At 38.5% G+C, this 18,510-nt stretch overlaps 3 protein-coding genes across 6 annotated transcripts in view; all 3 read right to left on the bottom strand.

Annotated features, from left to right (window-relative positions):
• Positions 1–18,510, bottom strand: part of LOC109196997 (NLR family CARD domain-containing protein 3) — a 501,803-nt gene that overhangs the window by 42,606 nt on the left and 440,687 nt on the right. The gene's annotated exons all lie outside the window — the stretch shown is intronic.
• Positions 4,929–6,721, bottom strand: LOC112843769 (coiled-coil domain-containing protein 106-like). The gene is made up of 2 exons (XM_025902730.1): positions 6,519–6,721; positions 4,929–6,423 (listed from the first exon to the last, which is right to left on the bottom strand). The coding sequence occupies exons 1-2, from the start codon at positions 6,673–6,675 to the stop codon at positions 6,170–6,172; spliced, it is 411 nt and encodes a 136-aa protein (XP_025758515.1). The 5' UTR covers positions 6,676–6,721; the 3' UTR covers positions 4,929–6,169.
• LOC106098977 (NLR family CARD domain-containing protein 3) overlaps positions 12,527–18,510 on the bottom strand; it is a 63,089-nt gene continuing 57,105 nt past the window's right edge. Inside the window, exons 12-13 of the mRNA XM_019352225.2 lie at positions 13,788–13,834; positions 12,527–13,612 (exon numbers count right to left, since the gene is read on the bottom strand). Coding sequence (XP_019207770.2) covers positions 13,080–13,612; positions 13,788–13,834 — 580 coding nt within the window. The 3' untranslated portion in view covers positions 12,527–13,079. The remainder of the gene's footprint in view (positions 13,613–13,787; positions 13,835–18,510) is intronic.

Genomic DNA, 18,510 nt, shown 5'->3' on the forward strand with positions numbered 1-18,510 from the left:
CAAAGTCCAATTCTGAAACTGACTGAGAAGATAGCTGTGCACAAACAAGTATCCACAAACATCAATAAACTGAATAAACGCAGTAAAGAAGAATTGGCAGAAAGTACAGAAAATATATACTTTAAGTTAATACTGCTTAACGTTTTTCTACAAGTTGAAGCATAGGATGTAGTTTTTCACACACTGTGTCTGCATTTTGCCTTATATGACATAACATGTCATTTGATTTTCATCTCCAGTTGTTTTTATCTAGCATGTTTCATAGGTTATTATTTTATTTCATGTGAAGAATAATGACCAACATTATGAAATAAATACCTATGTCATGCAGAATTACTGCATAAATACACATACCAGAGTAATAAAGATAGTAGTATCATCAAAATACTATGCACATCAAGAAAATAAGTAAAATTTAATATTTTAAAAATATGTCAACATCTGATTTCAACTTAGATAATCAAAGCATGATTTGTATTTAATTATCTTTAAATGGTTTGGATAATTTTAGACAGAGGTTAAAAATATCCACTTTTGGTTGGTCCAACCCGGTTTGGCTGTGTGACAAATGCACCACATGTTGCAACAACCGCTCCAAGTATTGGCACAAACTGTTAAAATTACTTCCTCTTGGAGGAGAGCCAGCAGTATTTATTTCGAGTCAGAGGCCTGCATATTGAAACTATATCTGCAGGAGATCAACAAATGATAATTTACAAAGCTCAACCTGTCCTCCATCTACCTTTTCTTCTGTGTGCCTACAGCAGGCTGACCGATTCAGTCATCAGTAAGTGGATATGCAGCAACAATGACTGAGTAACAGTTCTGCTGCTCTGATTCTTGGATTGTACATGCACACACACACACACACACACACACACACACACACACACACACACACACACACACACACACACACACTGAGTGAGGACACCACTTTGAGAAAGGGTGGATGGGGAGCTCTAGAATTTCATAATCAGATGACTGTTCTTGCAATAACTGAAAGTTACTGTGACAGTCTGCGATTGTGCAACTTTGTGCTTTTGTCAAATGTTACGCAACTTAGTCTATTTTTTTCTGATCTGAGCTGTTTCTGAGCTGTTGATCTGAAATAGATCAACAGCTTTAAAAGTTATGTAACAGTGTTTTAGGACAAACCTTAAACTTCATTTTCATTTTCAAATCCAGCTGTAACACAACATTGTACAAAAAGTAGCCCGTGAGATTCCCTTAACTCTCTTACTACCCAGCAACTAAGCATCTTTTCAAGTACAGGTATACCTACACTGACAAACAGCACAAAATAGATCCAGAATTGAATAAGTGAGCGAAGAACAGTCCCCATACATTAAAAAATAAGCAGGAGTAATCAAACAGGCAGCAAATCAATCAACAGGATAATGAAGTGCAGGTGAAGACAATCAGACGGAGTAGACACAAAGGAAAGCAGTAAAACAAAGATTTTCAGTAAAACATGAAATAACCAAAAGACAGGTAACAAAGATAATTACAGGAAAGGGACAAACATTCAAGAAAATTAAGAAGGTAAGACAAAAACCAAAGCATAAAAAACGAGAACAATTATATAACAGAGAAAATATGAAAACTGTGAAAAGTTGTAGAGTAGAAAAAAGGAACAATTCAAATAAAACAGAAGAATTTCAAGAGAGTAGAAATTCTCAGCTCTTTAGATCAAAGCTAAAAGGCAGTGACAAAAAAACAACAATGGACTCCTCACACATTGGTGAAAACTAAACACAGACACACACTGAATCGTGGATGTAAATGTCAGTCGCCTTCAGCCCACATTCACAGGTCCAGCTCTGACTCCCTTAACATGAACTACAGAGCTGTTAATGAGGAAAACAAAACTATCTTCATTACCGTCACATGGAGCTTCCCCCGGAGACCATCATCTATAACACCGAGTTCTGGCAAGGGAGGGAGGCTAAACGTTATAATGAGGAAACACCCAAAGAGGCATTTTTGGGGGAAGTTTTGCAAAATCAGTCCATTTAAAATCTTGAAATCACTGTTTTGTTACTGAAGGTAGTTTAGTTAGAGTTGTTTTTGGCTGAGCTGTGCCCTTAATCACTGACGTGCAGGAAGCAGGATACACCAAGCAGGATACACAAAGAAGCACAAAACACTGTAAATGTAGATGATTTTTAGACTTTAATTCTGTTTTGTTTTCAAGTTTAATTGACTTGAAAAAAGTCCAAATGTAACACACTAAAAGTTCATTTCTTCCAATTCCAGGTATGTAGGAATATTTACAAGAATACCAAAGTTGAGAGTATGTGAACATTTTTTTGAGCATTACTGTTATTCACCAAATCAATTCAACATCATAGGAAATAAATGAAAGTGTGTAAATATTTAATGAAAGCCAGCAATGAATCTTAGAGTGTAGTTACTTGTTTTACAAGAACAGAGAGACAAACCATCATCTTCAAATCAGACACATTTACAATTAAAGAAGACGTTTGTTAAAATTATTTTCAATCACATGGTGGAGAGAGATTTTCTTTGTTGTTAAAACAGAAGAGTCTCGCCGTAATGTGCCTTGTAGTCAGGCTCAGTTTTTTTTATGTGGACACTGAAGAATGAAACTAAAAAACTGGCCCTGCTGCTGCATTCCTGCTACATTTACTGACTGACACTTTAAACACACTCATATTTAATAAATACACCACATGAAAGTTTTTAGATTAAAACTAGATTCATGCAGCTATTTCCCCCAAAGTGATAACATTCACAAACACTAATGTTGCATGGTTTGGTAAACCATTCCAGATGATAATAGTCACATGCTTAAAATGCCTTGTCTTTGGATTTGGAGTATTGCTAAGCTTTGTAGAACACCTGTGCTGAAGGGTGAAATACAGCATAAGATTAATGGGTTAGTGAGGTATGTTGAGGTTAATATTTTCTTTTTAATTGTTAGATCACCATGGCAACTAATGTTGACAGTATTTCTTTAATAGGATGAGACTTAGCAAAGACACACTGAAGAACCACAACTGATGTAAAATGCAGGATAAAGAGTGTGGTCGCTAATTTTGAAGCCATCCTGATAACCTTCTCCCACCAAGGATGTGGAGATCCAACCCTTTTAGATCCAATTAAAATCAAGACACTCAAAAAGATGCTCTGGAAAAGAGTAGAATTCTTGGAACAGAGTTTAATACACTGAATCATATGAACAGCAGGAAAAATATGTACAGACATTTAGCAAGATAATTACATAGCAGAAAGCAAGCAAAGCAAAACCCCGGGGTGTACAGCCTTAAGCACAGACAGTAGAGCAACACAGAGACGGACAGAGAGAAACAGCAGAGGGGAAAAAGTGCTGGGGGTGTCCTCTGGTCCCCTAATATTATAGGGACCAGTATCCCCGCCCCCTGCTGCTGGGTAACTTTCCCATGCGCCCAAACACAGCTGCAGGGGTCAGGTACAGGTCAGGGTACGGGCAGGGGTCTGGCTGAGGGCCCTGCCCAAAGGGACACCCTTAGGTTAACCCTTTGCTTTGCTTTCTGACAATAGGTCACAACATGGTCACACATTAATCCTAATTATTAAATCTTCACAATATATAATCTTATAACTACATAGATTCTTAAAACACTTCAGTGTAGTTCAAAGTATGTGCGTGTGTGTGTGTGTGTGTGTGTGCGTGTGTGTGTGTGTGTGTGTGTGTGATTATATCGTATGATATTTTATCATGATGTGTTCAGGATCTCTGTTACAATGTTACTGTTTTGGTTGTGCTGCATGAAAGACGTTGAGTGTGTATTAGGGAAGGTTAGTTAGCTGGAGAGTGAGTTATGCAGGAGAACTCTCAGCAGCATTAACTGCCCTGTTACTGTACCACCTTAATAAACCATGGTGAAGCAAAATGTCTTGTGCTTAAGACTCTACATGAAAGTTAAAATATATATGTTCAGTGCACATAGATATATAGTGTATATAGTTACATAGTTATACATATCACACAAAAATCCACCACAAGAGGTTCAGTGAATGTGGTGTTGAAGGTGTGGAGGTGGATCGGAGTGTCAGAGGAGACTGTGTAGAAGGACAGAGTGCCAACAGGACAGTCCACATACACTGCTGCTCTTTTAGAGACAGAGGAGGAGGAGGAGGAGATAGATGTGTGTCTGTTATTGTGCCTTGCATAAAGAGGACCATGATCAGAGCAGCTCAGACTCCAGGACTGATCATTCCATCCAAACTCACAATCATCTCTGTCTCCTCTTCTGTTGATTGCTCTGTAACTCACTGATATGTTGACTCTTCCTCTACACTCGACCTCCCAGTAACAGCGACCATTGAGATCATTTCTACACAGCAGCTGAGGCCAGTTATGAAATCTGTCTGGATGATCAGGATATGGCTGAACCTCCTCCACAAACATCACCTTCCTGTTGTTGTCAGACAGTTTGAGGTTTGTGTGTACTGTGTTTGTGTCGATTGTGAGTTGACAGGACACTTCCTCAGACCTGGTCTCAACCATCGGACTCCAGCAGGCTCCACCCTGAAAGGAGGAGGGGGGTCAGACCAGCACAGTCTCTTTCAGCATGCACACATGGACATTACATCGCTCTCATACACATACTGTTAGACACTGATAAAGGAATAGAGTGCAAGTTTTACACATGCACTGGAATTTGTACGTTTGTAATACATATTTGATGATGTGGGTGGATCCTGACTTGATCAGTTCTTTGAAACAGTTATTATTGTAATTTGTAGTGTAGACAAAGTTTTTTTCTGTCATCACCCTGCTGGTCTCAACAGGATGGAGCACATTATTCACTTCATGACTTATTCTTTAAAACTTTAGTAGATAAATCTGACAAACCTGTTTGAAATGTGCATTCACATCACTAAAAAGCTTTGTCCAAATCACCATTTCATGAACCAATTAAAAAAATTAAAAAACATTTGAGCAATTATCAATTAAAAAAAAAGTATATAATGACTATTTTGTGTTATTATTTTAGTGAGACTGTAAAAGTTATAGCACAACAAAGATCCATTAGTACATCAGGAAGATGGCCACAACTGATCATGTGCTTAGTGAATACCTCCCGAAGAGGAGCAAGAACAGGAACCATCATGAAAGGATGCCTGCCTTTCCTGTAGATGGTGGTACCACCATGTACTACGATCTACAGGAAGGGCCAGACTTGTCTCTATTTTTTAAGGCGGCTGAGGTCTTTCAACATCTGTCAGACAATGCTCTGGATTTTCTATGAGTCTGTTGTAACCAGTGCTGCCTCTACTCTGTTGCATGTTGGGGGAACAGGTTGACGAGGTGCAATGGATTGACTCAAAAAAAAAAATACTGGGTGTGGATGACTGGCATAGCAGTCACACATAATCTAATCAGTGACTCATATTTGTAATCTTCTCCCTCAAACTGATTCAAACTTGCTGCCATAAAGATTGTGACCGGTGAACACACCCAATCAAAATCTTTTCTTTTTTATACCTGTGCTGTTTATTTACTGTGCAATGTAGACTGTACAATTCTTACTCTTTACCGTGTTGCTGTGACACAACAACTTCCCTTGGGGGATAAATAGAGTATGTATCTATTTCATTGCTTTTAATGCCTTTCCAATTCTTTGCAAACCACTTTGTGACCTGTCTATGAAAAAAGCTATAAATAAAGAGGTATGGTTCTGCTGGCTTGCATCCTTTAAATGTACAAAAATTATTTTCCAGTAGTTATGAATAGTTGTTCAACCGCTACCTCCTGTTTTTTTGTCTCTAGAAATTACCGTATGATTAAACACAAAAGTCCCTTTTCCGTTACTACCCACTCAGATTGACTAGGAACGACTCAACTAGTTTTTCATAACAATTGAGTACCTCCTAAGGTGCATGATCATTGTCATAGCAATGCTTTCAAGCATCCCACGACGTAATTAATACGCGACACGAATGCTACAAAAAAGGCAGACTTTGAGGCAAGAATATACCTGCTGCTCGGTCTGTTGCTTTTCGTCAGACTTGGGGAATGTGGCATTGTCTTCTGTAGCCATTTCTGTCATTGCTGGGTTTCAAAAATGGCGGTTTTGATTTTCATGATTGAGCCACTCTCGTAACTGATCGAGTGACGCTACTGACCAGCCAATCGGTGGCATGCAGTCTGACAATGTCAGACTTCTGGATCTGCACTGATTGCTGCAGCACACTGTGTAGCAAACAATGAAAGTTTCTGTGCCTGCTTGTTTTTTTCTAATTCTGTATACTTCTCAGGTGCAACAATGAATAGCTCAGCAATTGGAGCAGTTGCCACAATCGTGTTCCGGTCCACTCCCAGACGTTTCAAGGCAGCAGACATGGTCCCTCCTCTTTTGAACAGCCTCAAAATCTTGTTATACCGGGTGACCACTTGCTTAGGATTCTGGACTGCAATTGAGAGAACATAATCATTAATGTAATGTAATAGTGTAGTAATGTAACATACAGCATGCAGAATCAAACTGTTGAGTTAATCACTTTACCTCTTGTTCTAGGTTTTTGGTCATGTTTCTTTGACTTCTTGTGCTTTTTTGCTCTGCCCTTCTTCTTCCTCTTCTCACTGTCTTCATCTGATGAAGTTGTACTCATGGAGGAGTCAGAACTCTCATCAAAAGACCCATCAGAGGACAGTGAAGACATGCTCAATACCTCACTGGAATCCTGGACAGAACTTGTGGGCTCTTTTGAGAGAGCTAGTAAAACAGTTAAAAAGACAACACAGACAAAATTACTCATCAGAATGCTTATGTAAGTATTCAACCAGAGGAAGTATGTGAAAAGCTATGTAATGTTTTTAAGAGTGGAATTACATGCTGCTAATTGCTCCTTTAGATAGTCCCTTTCTTTGGTGAGCTCATCAATTTTATGCTTTTGCTACTCTAGCCTCATCTTATAGATCTCCAACTCTTGTGATTTTCTTCTGTTTGCCAGCTGTGCAGTTGGGGCAACAGTCACACCTAGAGAAAATTAAAAACAAAATGAGACTTGGCTATAAATAAAATTAATAAAACAAATAAATGCACAAATACAATTATAATACTAATGTACACTTTGTAGAATTTAAATAACAGTAAAAGCATTGCAGTGATTAATAAATAGCCTACAATGGTAACATTACAAACTATATTTAGTTATATATTTAGAAACTGACCAATTTGACTATAATTATATATTATTCAAACATATAGTGCATTAGATTGTATAATGTAGAGCATTTAGTGTGAATTTATATTACATAGACATGCAGCAAAATAGGAAGTAAGGACTGACAAACTAAATTACAGAGAGCACAATTATAAGTTACAGCCCAGAGTAACACCAAAGGCGATAATCCTCATTTAATCCTTGAGCCAAGCCACAAAAAACGACTAATAAAATAAACTGCACAGTGTTTTTGCCGATATCCAAAACTTAAATGTAGCTAAAAGCTAAGCTTTCTGTCTTAGCGCATTTGCCCTGCTATGTGTTTTTGTGATCTTTTTTTGTGGCTCATTCAGTGAATTTTGGTCAGAGTGTGCTGAAACTTGGTGTTTGGAACTGGTGATAGCTCTGGAACATAACCAGCCTTTCTTTAGCCGGTTACATGAAGTCTAAAGAATTTCTGGTTCGGTTTTGTTGTTTAGCGGACCTGTGCGCATTTACGTAACTGCTCGTTTAATTTAGCTTGTTTTCGTTGTGTTTGGTGGTTGTAGAAATGGTTAATATGAGATTTTAGCAAAGAGTCAGAGGTTTATGTGGATACCACACATGCCGGGACTTATATTTCTGATCCCGTGTTATAACCGATTAAACGTGATCTCCTCCTTTTTCCCCCCGGTACCGGGGCCGTGGGGTTTAAGTGAACATGAACTGATGGAATCCATGAATCTGAAAACATGTTTCTCAATAAAAGAGACAGACATGTACAGACTGAACTATCTGAACTATAGAGCAAAACAATAAGCTAACATGGGCATAACTTTAGTACAGAATTCATCTCAGACAGCACCCTCCAAAGGACTGCAGCATCAGTGATGGGAAGAGAGAGGTTACAGATGGCCGAGAGGCAGTCATGGAGCATGTGCATTTTCAGGTGGTTGTTTTCATGTCTGCTGACAGCCAAGCAAACACTTTAAAAGCAGGACATTCAGAGTTGGAGAGTCAACCACATGCAGTACAGTGAATTTTGTGTAAAAATGTACTCAAGGTCTCTGCTGGCTTCATGCAACCATTTAGCTAATGCTAGCCGAGTTAGCTAAGACTAAAATGTTTAGACCACGGTGTTCTGTTGCTGATGGCCCTTTGTAAGATAAAGTAAGCTGTTATGTGAAAGTTTATGGTGAAATATTCCATGTCATCCTCTAAACATCTGACTCTATGTCTTATTGTTTCATTGCATAGTTAATTGTTGTTTTCACTTTCTTCTCACAGTCAACCATCCACATGTGAGGCTTTCTAGGAGCAAATTGAAAATCAAGGCTGCAGTAACATAGATGGTATAGGCAAGTCTGTCCTTCACCCCCTATGTTTCTCCATCTTTCCCCCTCAGAAACAATGCTGCTTAGGAGCTTAAAAATGTTTACAAGTTCTAACAGTGAATCACTCAGAATACAGATTTTTTTCCCCATTGTTTATATTAGAATTAGAAGTAATTACTATTATTATGCTATAGCTATTATGGTGCTACAGGTGTAATAGTGTATAGTGCTATATAAACTAGATAACTCACATAAAACTTTTTCTTTTCATTCCTTTTTGCTACAAAGCTCTAATTTCTTGTCATCTTGATATTATAAATCAGCCACACCCCTAATCAGTTTACTGGAGCCTATCCCAGCTATCATAGGGTGATAGGTGGGGTACACCCTGGACAGGTCATCAGTCTGTCACAGGGCTAACACACAGAAACAGACAACCATTAACACCTATGGGCAATGTAGAATTATAATTTTATTGTTATAAACTCTAAGTAATTTCAGTTTCAAACCCCTTATAGTCCCACACTTGGGATATTTTGTCCTCTGCATTTAACCCATTCACTCAGTGAAGCAGTGGGCAGCTATCAATCCAGCGCCCGGGGAGCAGTGTGTACCTTGTACGGTGGATTTGAAACCCCGACCTTCTGATTATGGGGCAACCACTCCACCTACTGAGCTATCCCTGCTCCCTGTTTTGCTGATTATTTTAATTATACTTAAATTTCGAGGAATTCCCCAGTACTGTTATGACGAAAGGCAGCCCAGAAACTTTGCCAGCAGCACACATCGTTGTGTGCCTAAACTTTCGGTCTTTTACCCAGGCTAATCTGCCATTTTCCTTCCTTGGTTAGGTTTAGGAATTAGAGGTCTGATCTAGATTATCATTTTGATATTTGGGACACATCGTCAGTAGTGGACCTTGGATTCATCGGGTGTTTCGGCCATTATCACTAGACACCCTCATCAAGGAGGCCCTGCCAGGGTTGATCAGGCCCTGGAGTGTGTCACTGGTTTATGTTAAATTGTTATTTCTCTTCTTCTCTCTTCTGTTTAGTTTCCTACAGTTTATTTTCTATCTATTCACTGCAACTGAGAAATAATACTTACCTCTTTAGCATTTATGGAGCCTAACTTCTTCAAATGGATAGAAAAGGTGATAGAGAGAAGTAAGACAAAAGGGACAAGATAGGAGAGAGCAGAGAGGAGAGCCGGAAGGGGGCGCCCGATCTGGCTTCCCACACCTCCCCGCTGGATCGGGCTGTACGCTCTACTTCCCCACTGCCTCCCAGAAAAGGGAAGAAGAGCAGAGGGGAGAACTTCTTTTCTCTTGCGGTTAGCTGACTGCCTTAGCTGCCCGAGTGATGTCAGCCCTTTTTAACCATAGCCAGTGTTAGCTAGTTCTCTTATAGCCTGCCGTTGCACCTGTCCTCTGATCCCAATCTCTCTAAGCAGTTTTGCTGTTGTGCTGGCAACAAAGCCCCTGCACCCCACTTCCACCGGGCGCACCTTGATGTTCCAGCCTCTATCCTCTGCCTCAGCTGCCAAGTGGGCATACCGCAGCTTCTTACACTCAAATGCTTCTTCAATTGCTTCCTCCCATGGTACCGTCAGCTCAATGACGTATGCAAGATTTCGGGAGTTAGACCAGAGGACGAGGTCTGGTCGCAGAGTAGTTGTTACAATCTCTGTGGGAAAAATTAGCCTCTGATCCAAGTCCACTTGCATCTCCCAATCCCTGGTAACCTTCAGCGGGCCCAGGTCTGGGGTTGAGGGGCTTGTCCTCGGCTTGTCTCCTTCCCAGACAAATGTTGATGAAAACTGACGCTCCTCTTGGTTCGTGAAAGGTTGAGCGTTGATGGATTTTCTTTTGCACTCAACTTTCTCGGCTAGACACCTGAGAACCTGGTTGTGTCTCCATGTGTATCTGCCCTGAGTAAGGCTATAATAAATAATCAAGATTTATTTGTGACTAATATGATTTTGAATGTTGATCATATTAGCTTGGATGATCCAAATCATTGTTGATCTGGTTTATTTATTTCACAGTTTAAGTGGTGAAGATTCTGCGACAGCCAGGATTTGACAATAAGGTAACTTATGATTTAGGAAAACTCATTTTAGTCACATTAGATATTGTGTTGTTGCAGTTGTTGAGAGAGATTAAGAACACCTTCAGAGAGCATTTCAAACCACTACACCAACATCCAGAGTTTTGGTGTAGGTTTTGGAAAATTTCCTGTGTCTGCATTGGTGTTCTTCAGGTCAGTCAGTGCAGAGATGTAGCAGGCAAACTGGGAGCTTTGTTTTAAAGTGACCATGAAAGATTATCTGTATATTTGGTCTGTGATGGAATACTTTCTCATAGAGTGCACATGTGCCTCTCACCCAGTGAACTCACACATTTCAAATCAGATGAAAATGTGAAGTGGTGCTGGTAAAATCACGGGCAAAATACAGATAATGTGCACAACTTTCAAATAAGCAAGAGCAGTTCTTTAGTACATTTAAATTGTCATTCTTTGATTATATGTCCCTGATATTATGCACACTGGAACCAGAAGGTGAATCATATTATCAAATACAGTGAAGACTATTGTATGTGTGCATGCATACAAGATTACACACAAAGCATCACATTTGAGTTCTCAGTATTAGCAGAGTTTTTTTTTTTTTTTTGCAATTTCCATTTTTATTTAGTTTTACATTTTGTTTATTGGTGGTTCAGTTTTTAGCACTGCCACCGAAAACCAAGGACGTCCTGGGGTTCAGATCCACCAACTATCTAATGCCCCTCAGTGTGGAGGTAAACTTTTCAATACATTTTTGGTTTTGTAAATATAAAATAATCTTTTGCTTTTTGTATTTGTCTAAAGTTTAGCTATAGTTCACTATACTTACAAAACTTTGCACATGCATTCTGGTATAATTGCAATAGCAGACAGGTAATCTGCAGTGCATTTGGATCTTAAGAGGTGTTTTTGAAAGAATGTCTTACATTGACGTTGCCTTTCGTCACAAAAGATCTTGCTATAAAGCATTAATTCATGAATTACATTATTCATTATGAAATACATGGGACTGTGTACTCATCACTGGGTGTGTAATTTCTGTTTTATTTAGTGTTATTTTAGGTTTCAGTTTTATTTTATACTGTTTTCCTGCAGGTGACCACAATGTGGCAACAAGACTGAATTAAGACTAGAAACCTGCACCATCATCTCATCTTTGCAGCTCTCAGTTTGGAAAGTAGACCTACACAATTGTCTCAAAGCTAAAATCTTCTGTTGGATAATTTATTAGTGTGCATAGCCTCCTCTGTTAGTTTTTAACAAACAGATGACATGTCAGTTGTCAGCAGAAGTGAAGAGAGGACAAAATGTAAAAGTTGAGAACTTCAGAATCTGAGGTTTGTCCAGATTTGTAGAGGGACAGATCAGATTTAATTTTGTTTATATCATGCTCAGTCTTTCAAAATTAGAAAGGCAGGATTTGTGTTGTTCAAACATACTGATTCCACAAAAAGACACAAATGTGAAATTACCTAGCTAACATGTTAGAGAGCTACAGGATGAAAATTATATGTGAAGAGATCTGCTTTTTTAAAATATATCTACATGCTTGTATTTACATCTGTGACCATCTGAGGGCAGTAAGCACTCATTAATCAGTTCCTCTTTACTGACATCAGTGTTTCTCTCAGTTTAATAATATCTGTTTTCAAATATGCAGTGTTATCACACTGATTAAGTTCATTATTCATTGAAATGAAGTTATACACTGAAATGAACTTCATCATCTCAGCTGAACTGAACTTCAGAGAAACACAGCATACTGAGGCTACGTCCACACGTACATGGGTATTTTTGAAAACTGAGATGTTCCGGTTTTGTTTAAAAAAAAAAAAAAATCCCGTCCACATGTAAACGCAAAAATGAAGGAAAACGCAGCTAGGAACATGCCAAAGCAACAGATGATATATTCCTAACCGTGTAGAAATGTTGGCCAATCAGAAGTCTAGAAGCCTGGGTGGGAAAGAGTAAACAAAGATGGTGCATAGAAGCAGAACTGAGTCCTATGTGTGGAGGCACAGTAACTGTGTGTGTACATGTAAGCATTTAAACACTGCAGAGAGTAAAATTAAAAGTAACAGTATTTTGTCTAAGTCCGCCATCATAGAAATACATTTCACCAAAACAATGTGACGCACAGTGTGACGTCAAAAAAGGCGCACACCTTTGCTGTTGCATTTTCTCCGTTTTCCTCGTCCACACGCAAACACAAAAACTGAATTTTCGAAAATCTCCACCCTGGCAGGAGCTTTTAAAAAACTCAGTTTTCAGTGCCGTTTACGTGTGGACGAAAGGTGCAAACGCATAGAAAAATTTGCGTTTTCAAAAATACACGGGTACGTGTGGACGTAGCCTGATATTCAATGTGAAGCTTTGACAGAAAAACAGTTTAAAACATCAACTGATTGAATCCATGAATCTAAAACTGTGTTTCTGAGTGAAAAAACAGACATGTATAGACTGAACTATCTGTTCAACAATTAGAGTGTTACAGGACACTAACAAGACACTCTTTAAACTAAACTACACACAGACGCACTGAGGAACCACATGAGACTGTAAATCCAGGATACGCAGCTTCAGTGAATGTGGTGTTGAAGGTGTGGAGGTGGATCAGAGTGTCAGAGGAGACTCTGTAGAAGGACAGAGTGCCAGCAGGACAGTCCACATACACTGCTGCTCTGTTAGAGACAGAGGAGGAGGAGGAGGAAATGGATGTCTTCTGGTTATTGTGCCAAACACAGTAACCATCATCTCCAGAGCAGAACAGACTCCAGGACTTATTATTCTTTCCAAACACACAGTCTGTATGTTTCCCCTGCTTTCTGATTGTTCTGTAACTCACTGATATATAAACTCTTCCTCTCCACTCGACCTCCCAGTAGCAGCGACCAGTCAGACCATCTCTACACAGCAGCTGAGGATAATCAAATCTGTCTGGATGATCAGGATATGACTGATCCTCCTTCACACATGTCACCTTCCCGTTGTTGTCAGACAGTTTGAGATTTCTGTGTACTGTGTTTGTGTCGATTGTGAGTTGACAGGAATCTGATGAAGAGAACAAACACAATCCAGCTGCAGTTATTGATCCATCATCTGTTCATTGATTGACACTTTGATGATGACTCCTGACATCAGAGATGTGAATGAGTGATGTGACAGTTTGAAGATGGTTGAATGTGAGCTGCTTTGTTTTCATGAATCACATTAAAAACACACTTACACTTCCTCAGACCTGGTCTCAACCATCGGACTCCAGCAGGCTCCACCCTGAAAGGAGGAGGGGGGTCAGACCAGCACAGTCTCTTTCAGCATGCACACATGGACATTACATCACTCTCATACACATACTGTTAGACACTGATAAAGGAACAATCATACATTTTGACACATACACTTGAAGAAAATGTCTAACGTTCAAAAGAGCAAAAATCATAATCACATGACATCATAACCTCCATTATTAAGCATATGTTCAGGGAGCAGTTGACACATGCCACAGTCAAAATTCAACACACTGACATACATTCAGGGTGTCAGGGAGTGGTTGCATATAGTACATGTAAAGGCTGTACTAAGTGCAAACAATGATGAAGCATAGGTACAGACCAGCCATCAGTGTAAGACACATTTTGGGCAAATGCAGCAGTCATCATAGCACATACTGCTTTCTGCGTGAAAGAGGTCTTTAGGTTTCAATTAGGGTTTTTTTTTTTTTTTTTTTAATCTTTCGTTATTTTTTTATTTTTTTTAAGTTGACAGCGTTTATTGATTCAGTTTAACAAGAGAATCAGCATCTTGTGATGAAACGTCACTGCAAATAAGACTGTTTTAAATATTTATTTACATCACATTGAGACTTCTATTTCATGAATTAAAACAAAAAAACCCCCCAAAAGACAAAAACAACTACCACAACAGAGAGAAAAAAACAAAACAAACAAAAAACAAACAAACACAATAAGCAGTCTGAGACATGTAAACGAAAAACTAATACAGTATATATAATTCGGTCTACCAGTCATTTACACATTTGTCCTGACAAACTCAGCCCGCCAGTGAAGTGGGGCTGCCCCTCTCACTATGGTTTTCTTCAGATCATCAGGTAAGTAATCCAATAGCGGGCGCCATATATCCAAAAAAATATCTTCATTGGCACTTAATTTTGCACTCAGTCTTTCCATTGGTAAAACTCTAAAGATTTCTTTATACCACTGAGTTATTGTTGGTGGTTTTTCATTAATCCAACTGAAAAGAATACATTTTCTTGCCAAAAACAATAATTTACATAATAGTATATATTTGTTTTTATTTGTTCAGAATTGGCAGCCCCAATAAATACTGAGCTGGATCTTTTTGTATTCTGCTTTTAAATGTACCTTTTAATTCTTTTGTTACACAGAGCCAGAATTTTGAGATTTTTGAGCAAGTCCAAAGACAGTGCACGTAGGACCCCGCCGCAGATTTACATTTAATACATTGTGCAGACCTGCTTGGATCAATTTTATTCAGAAAAATAGGCGTTCTATACTGTCTATGTAAAATTTTATATTGTATTTCTTTAAATCTGTTACTAAGAAATAAAGAATGCACAGATTGTATGCACTCACTCCAGGCATGATCATCACAATGACACTGGAGGTCACCCTCCCAGCTCCTAATCAGTTTTCCAATATTATGTTTGTTATAACCTTCTAGTGTATTGTAAAACTGTCTTATAGTACTATTATCTGCATTTAAGTGTAAAAAGAAATTTTCCATGGGTCCTAGTTGCATTGTATTGTGCAAAGTATCAAAACTTGAAGTAATTAGGTGACGAGCTTGTAAAAATGCAAAAAAATCCATTTGATGTATTCCATATTTCTTTTGGACCTGCTCAAAGGACATACAGACATTACCATTAAACAGATCACCCACCACACGTACTCCTGCACCAAACCATCTCTGAAATATTACACTTTTCATTCCCGGTGTAAAGTGCCGATTATTTATAAAGGGTGTTAGATAACTTATTATAGGATTACTTTCAGTGTATTTATTCATATCACGCCATGTTTTTAAGTAAGTATCAATCATTAGTTTGTTATGTTTTTTTTAATATATTTACTCACTAGTTCGCTCAGGAGATTAAATGGCGAACATGTCCAGGCTTCAAGGGGATTCTTTGTCTCTTTTCGATATGCGTGGATCCATTCATGTATAACTCTACTATGACATGACCAGTTATACAGCAAAATGTTAGGAAAGGCAAGACCCCCTTTATCTTTGGGTAGCTGTAACGTTTTCATACTTAATCTGGGTTTCTTACCCCTCCAAATAAACATTGACAGATCTTTTTCAATTTCTTTTACAATTTTTTTGCTAACAGTTATTGGGAGCATTTGTAAGGGATATAAAAGCCGTGGCAACACATTCATTTTAATTAAGTTTATTCTTCCCATCCAGGAGACCGGGAGATCCATCCATCTAGAAAGATCTTTTTTGACGCTTTTATGAACTATGTCTATGTTCTGTTTCAATATACTTCTTATATTAGGTGAAATGTGTATCCCCAAGTACTTAAATCCCAAACCCGACCAGGTAAATGGAATATTGCATGTCATAGGCAGATTTCCCAGTGGCATAGCAATAGTTTTGTTCATATTAACCTTATACCCGGACAAACAGTAGCGGTTTTAGGGTTGCCCGGGGCGGCATCACGGGCATCGGCAAAAAAAATAAATTTAAAAAAAATCATGCTGCCCCGACGTCAGCCAGCGCATATTGGGAATGGCATAAGCACCGATCGGTTTTCTATCGCCCATTTGCTGGGAGTAAGGGCGCCCTCCGTTTGCGAGGTGCGCCTGCTGCTTGCGGCACAGGGAGGAGAGGGCGGGGCGGCGGGGGATTCTCTGGCTGGCTGGAGCAGCATCTAATAACCAGGTCGCAATAAAACAAAATAAAAACAAACCAACAAATACGAAAACACCGGACATTATGATACAGACTTATAATCTGCACCGATGTTTTTTTTGAAATTCTAATCACGAAAAGTGAGCGCGAGAGCCCTCGGTGCGCCTGCGCGCTGCCAAAGTCAAAGTAAACTTTATTGTCATCTCCGCTACATACAGTCCAGTATATATAGAGAAAAGACGACAAGGCTCCAGTTACAGCAGTGCAAGTAAATAAACAATAAATATAAGAAGAGTAAGAAAATAAATATACACTTTAGGACTCGGGGTAACAATAACAATTTAAAATTTACAGTTTGATGATTTAAAGTCTCACACACAAGCTATCGATAGGGGAGGGGGGGCCTGCTGCTTCCAGACAGAGCACATTTCATTTATAATGATGTAAATCCAAGCCCATTATGTATTCATGATTTGAATCCTGGGTTGTGTGAAATCTCAGAAATGCAGACAAAGTGAATCTGTGAACTAAGGTGTAGGTCTGTTAGATTATGTTGTGGTGATCCTCGGGTTGAGGGATGGGTGTTCATGCTGGAGTGCAAAATTAAAGCCAATGGAAGATGGACAAGAAAAGTTCAAAGCCATCAGGTGCTTAGTTAGAAAAAAGAGAAAAGAAGAAGAGGAGAAACGAGCAAACGATCCAGGTAAGCAGATGTGTCATTGGATAATGGCAGGTCATCCTGAAACAATCAGAATCAGAATACTTTATTAATCCCTAAGGAAATTATATGGGTTACAGTTGCTCCAAGAAGAAATGGTAAAAATAGTAACAGTAACAGACTAAACTCCAAACAATACATTATGTTACAGATTTTAATATTAATTAGTCATTGTCAGTTGTTGATTTGTCCTGTTCTTATTGTATGACGAATTATGATGGCTGTTTGGTAGCCGTTTGCATACTATGCATACTCTCTCTCTCTTCATATATATGTGTGTGTGTGTGTGTACACAACAGTTTTATGTTAATGTACAATCCTTAATATGTTTTGTGTGTGTGTGTGTGGGGGGGGGGTGTAGACCAGTGTGAATCAAGGACCAAAAATATTGTACGACTTCAAATCTCAGTGACCAAAAGAAACCAAAAGGAAAATGGAAAAAAAACCCACATACTTTTTTTTGTTTTGTTTGACTTCCCCCTTTCTTATTGCTGGAAAAATGAACCACATGAGCCAATAACAAAGTTATAAGGCAACATGTAGTATTTGGTTACTGAGAAAAAGTGTTTGGTTTTTTTTGCAAATCTGTTTTTATTAGCATTTTTAACAAACAGAACATACTTAAAGGACATTGTATAGTAATCATAGAAAGTAAAAACTAAAAAAATAAAGACAAAAGGAGGCAGTGGAGGAGTTACATTGAGTAGGAGATTAGTTCAGTTGCAGAAACCTTATTCCAAGTTAGAATTTAATTATAAAATAAAATACTGTAGTTTAAGATTCCTATGTGATACCAAAACCTTCATGTTAAAAATTTGTTGAAACTAGGACGTTTGTCCAAATAAAGGACAGTAATAATAGTGCAGTACAGTCCTCAGGAACCTTGTAACCTAATGCTTTTTGTAGAGTGTCACCCACTGTTTACCAGAATGAGTGAATTTTAGAGCAAGACCAGAAGATGTGAGAGTGGTTTGCTGCCATTTCACCACAGTTTCTCCAACAAGGCTGCTGTGTGCCCAACTGCCAACTCTTAATGTGAGGAGTGATAAAAAAAACCTAATAAAGCATTTCCAATTAAATTCCCGCCACTGTAGGGAATTTGTAGATGTTTGAAGTGAGCCACATATCTTGTACCATATTTCATCTGTAATTGATAGCTTTAGTTCTTCTTCCCATTTTGTCTTTACATATAATGAGGTAAAGTTTTGGTTCTTCATCAAATTGAGATATAATTTAGATACTAGTTTGGTAGTTTTTTGTTGGCAGGCATCACACATCATTTCAATTAAAGGGTTAATCATCTCAGCCTCAGCTATCTCTTTATTGTAATAATCTC

This window comes from Oreochromis niloticus, linkage group LG23, assembly GCF_001858045.2.
Source record: "Oreochromis niloticus isolate F11D_XX linkage group LG23, O_niloticus_UMD_NMBU, whole genome shotgun sequence".
In the NCBI taxonomy this organism is placed as follows: Eukaryota; Metazoa; Chordata; class Actinopteri; order Cichliformes; family Cichlidae; genus Oreochromis; species Oreochromis niloticus.

What these genes read in the sequence shown, in the direction of transcription:
- LOC112843769 (XM_025902730.1), bottom strand. Translation starts at nt 6,675, where the DNA reads ATGTCTTCACTGTCCTCTGATGGGTCTTTTGATGAGAGTTCTGACTCC. An exon ending in CCAAAAACCTAGAACAAGAG is followed by an intron (nt 6,424 to 6,518) that starts GTAAAGTGATTA and finishes TCTCAATTGCAG; the next exon opens with TCCAGAATCCTAAGCAAGTG.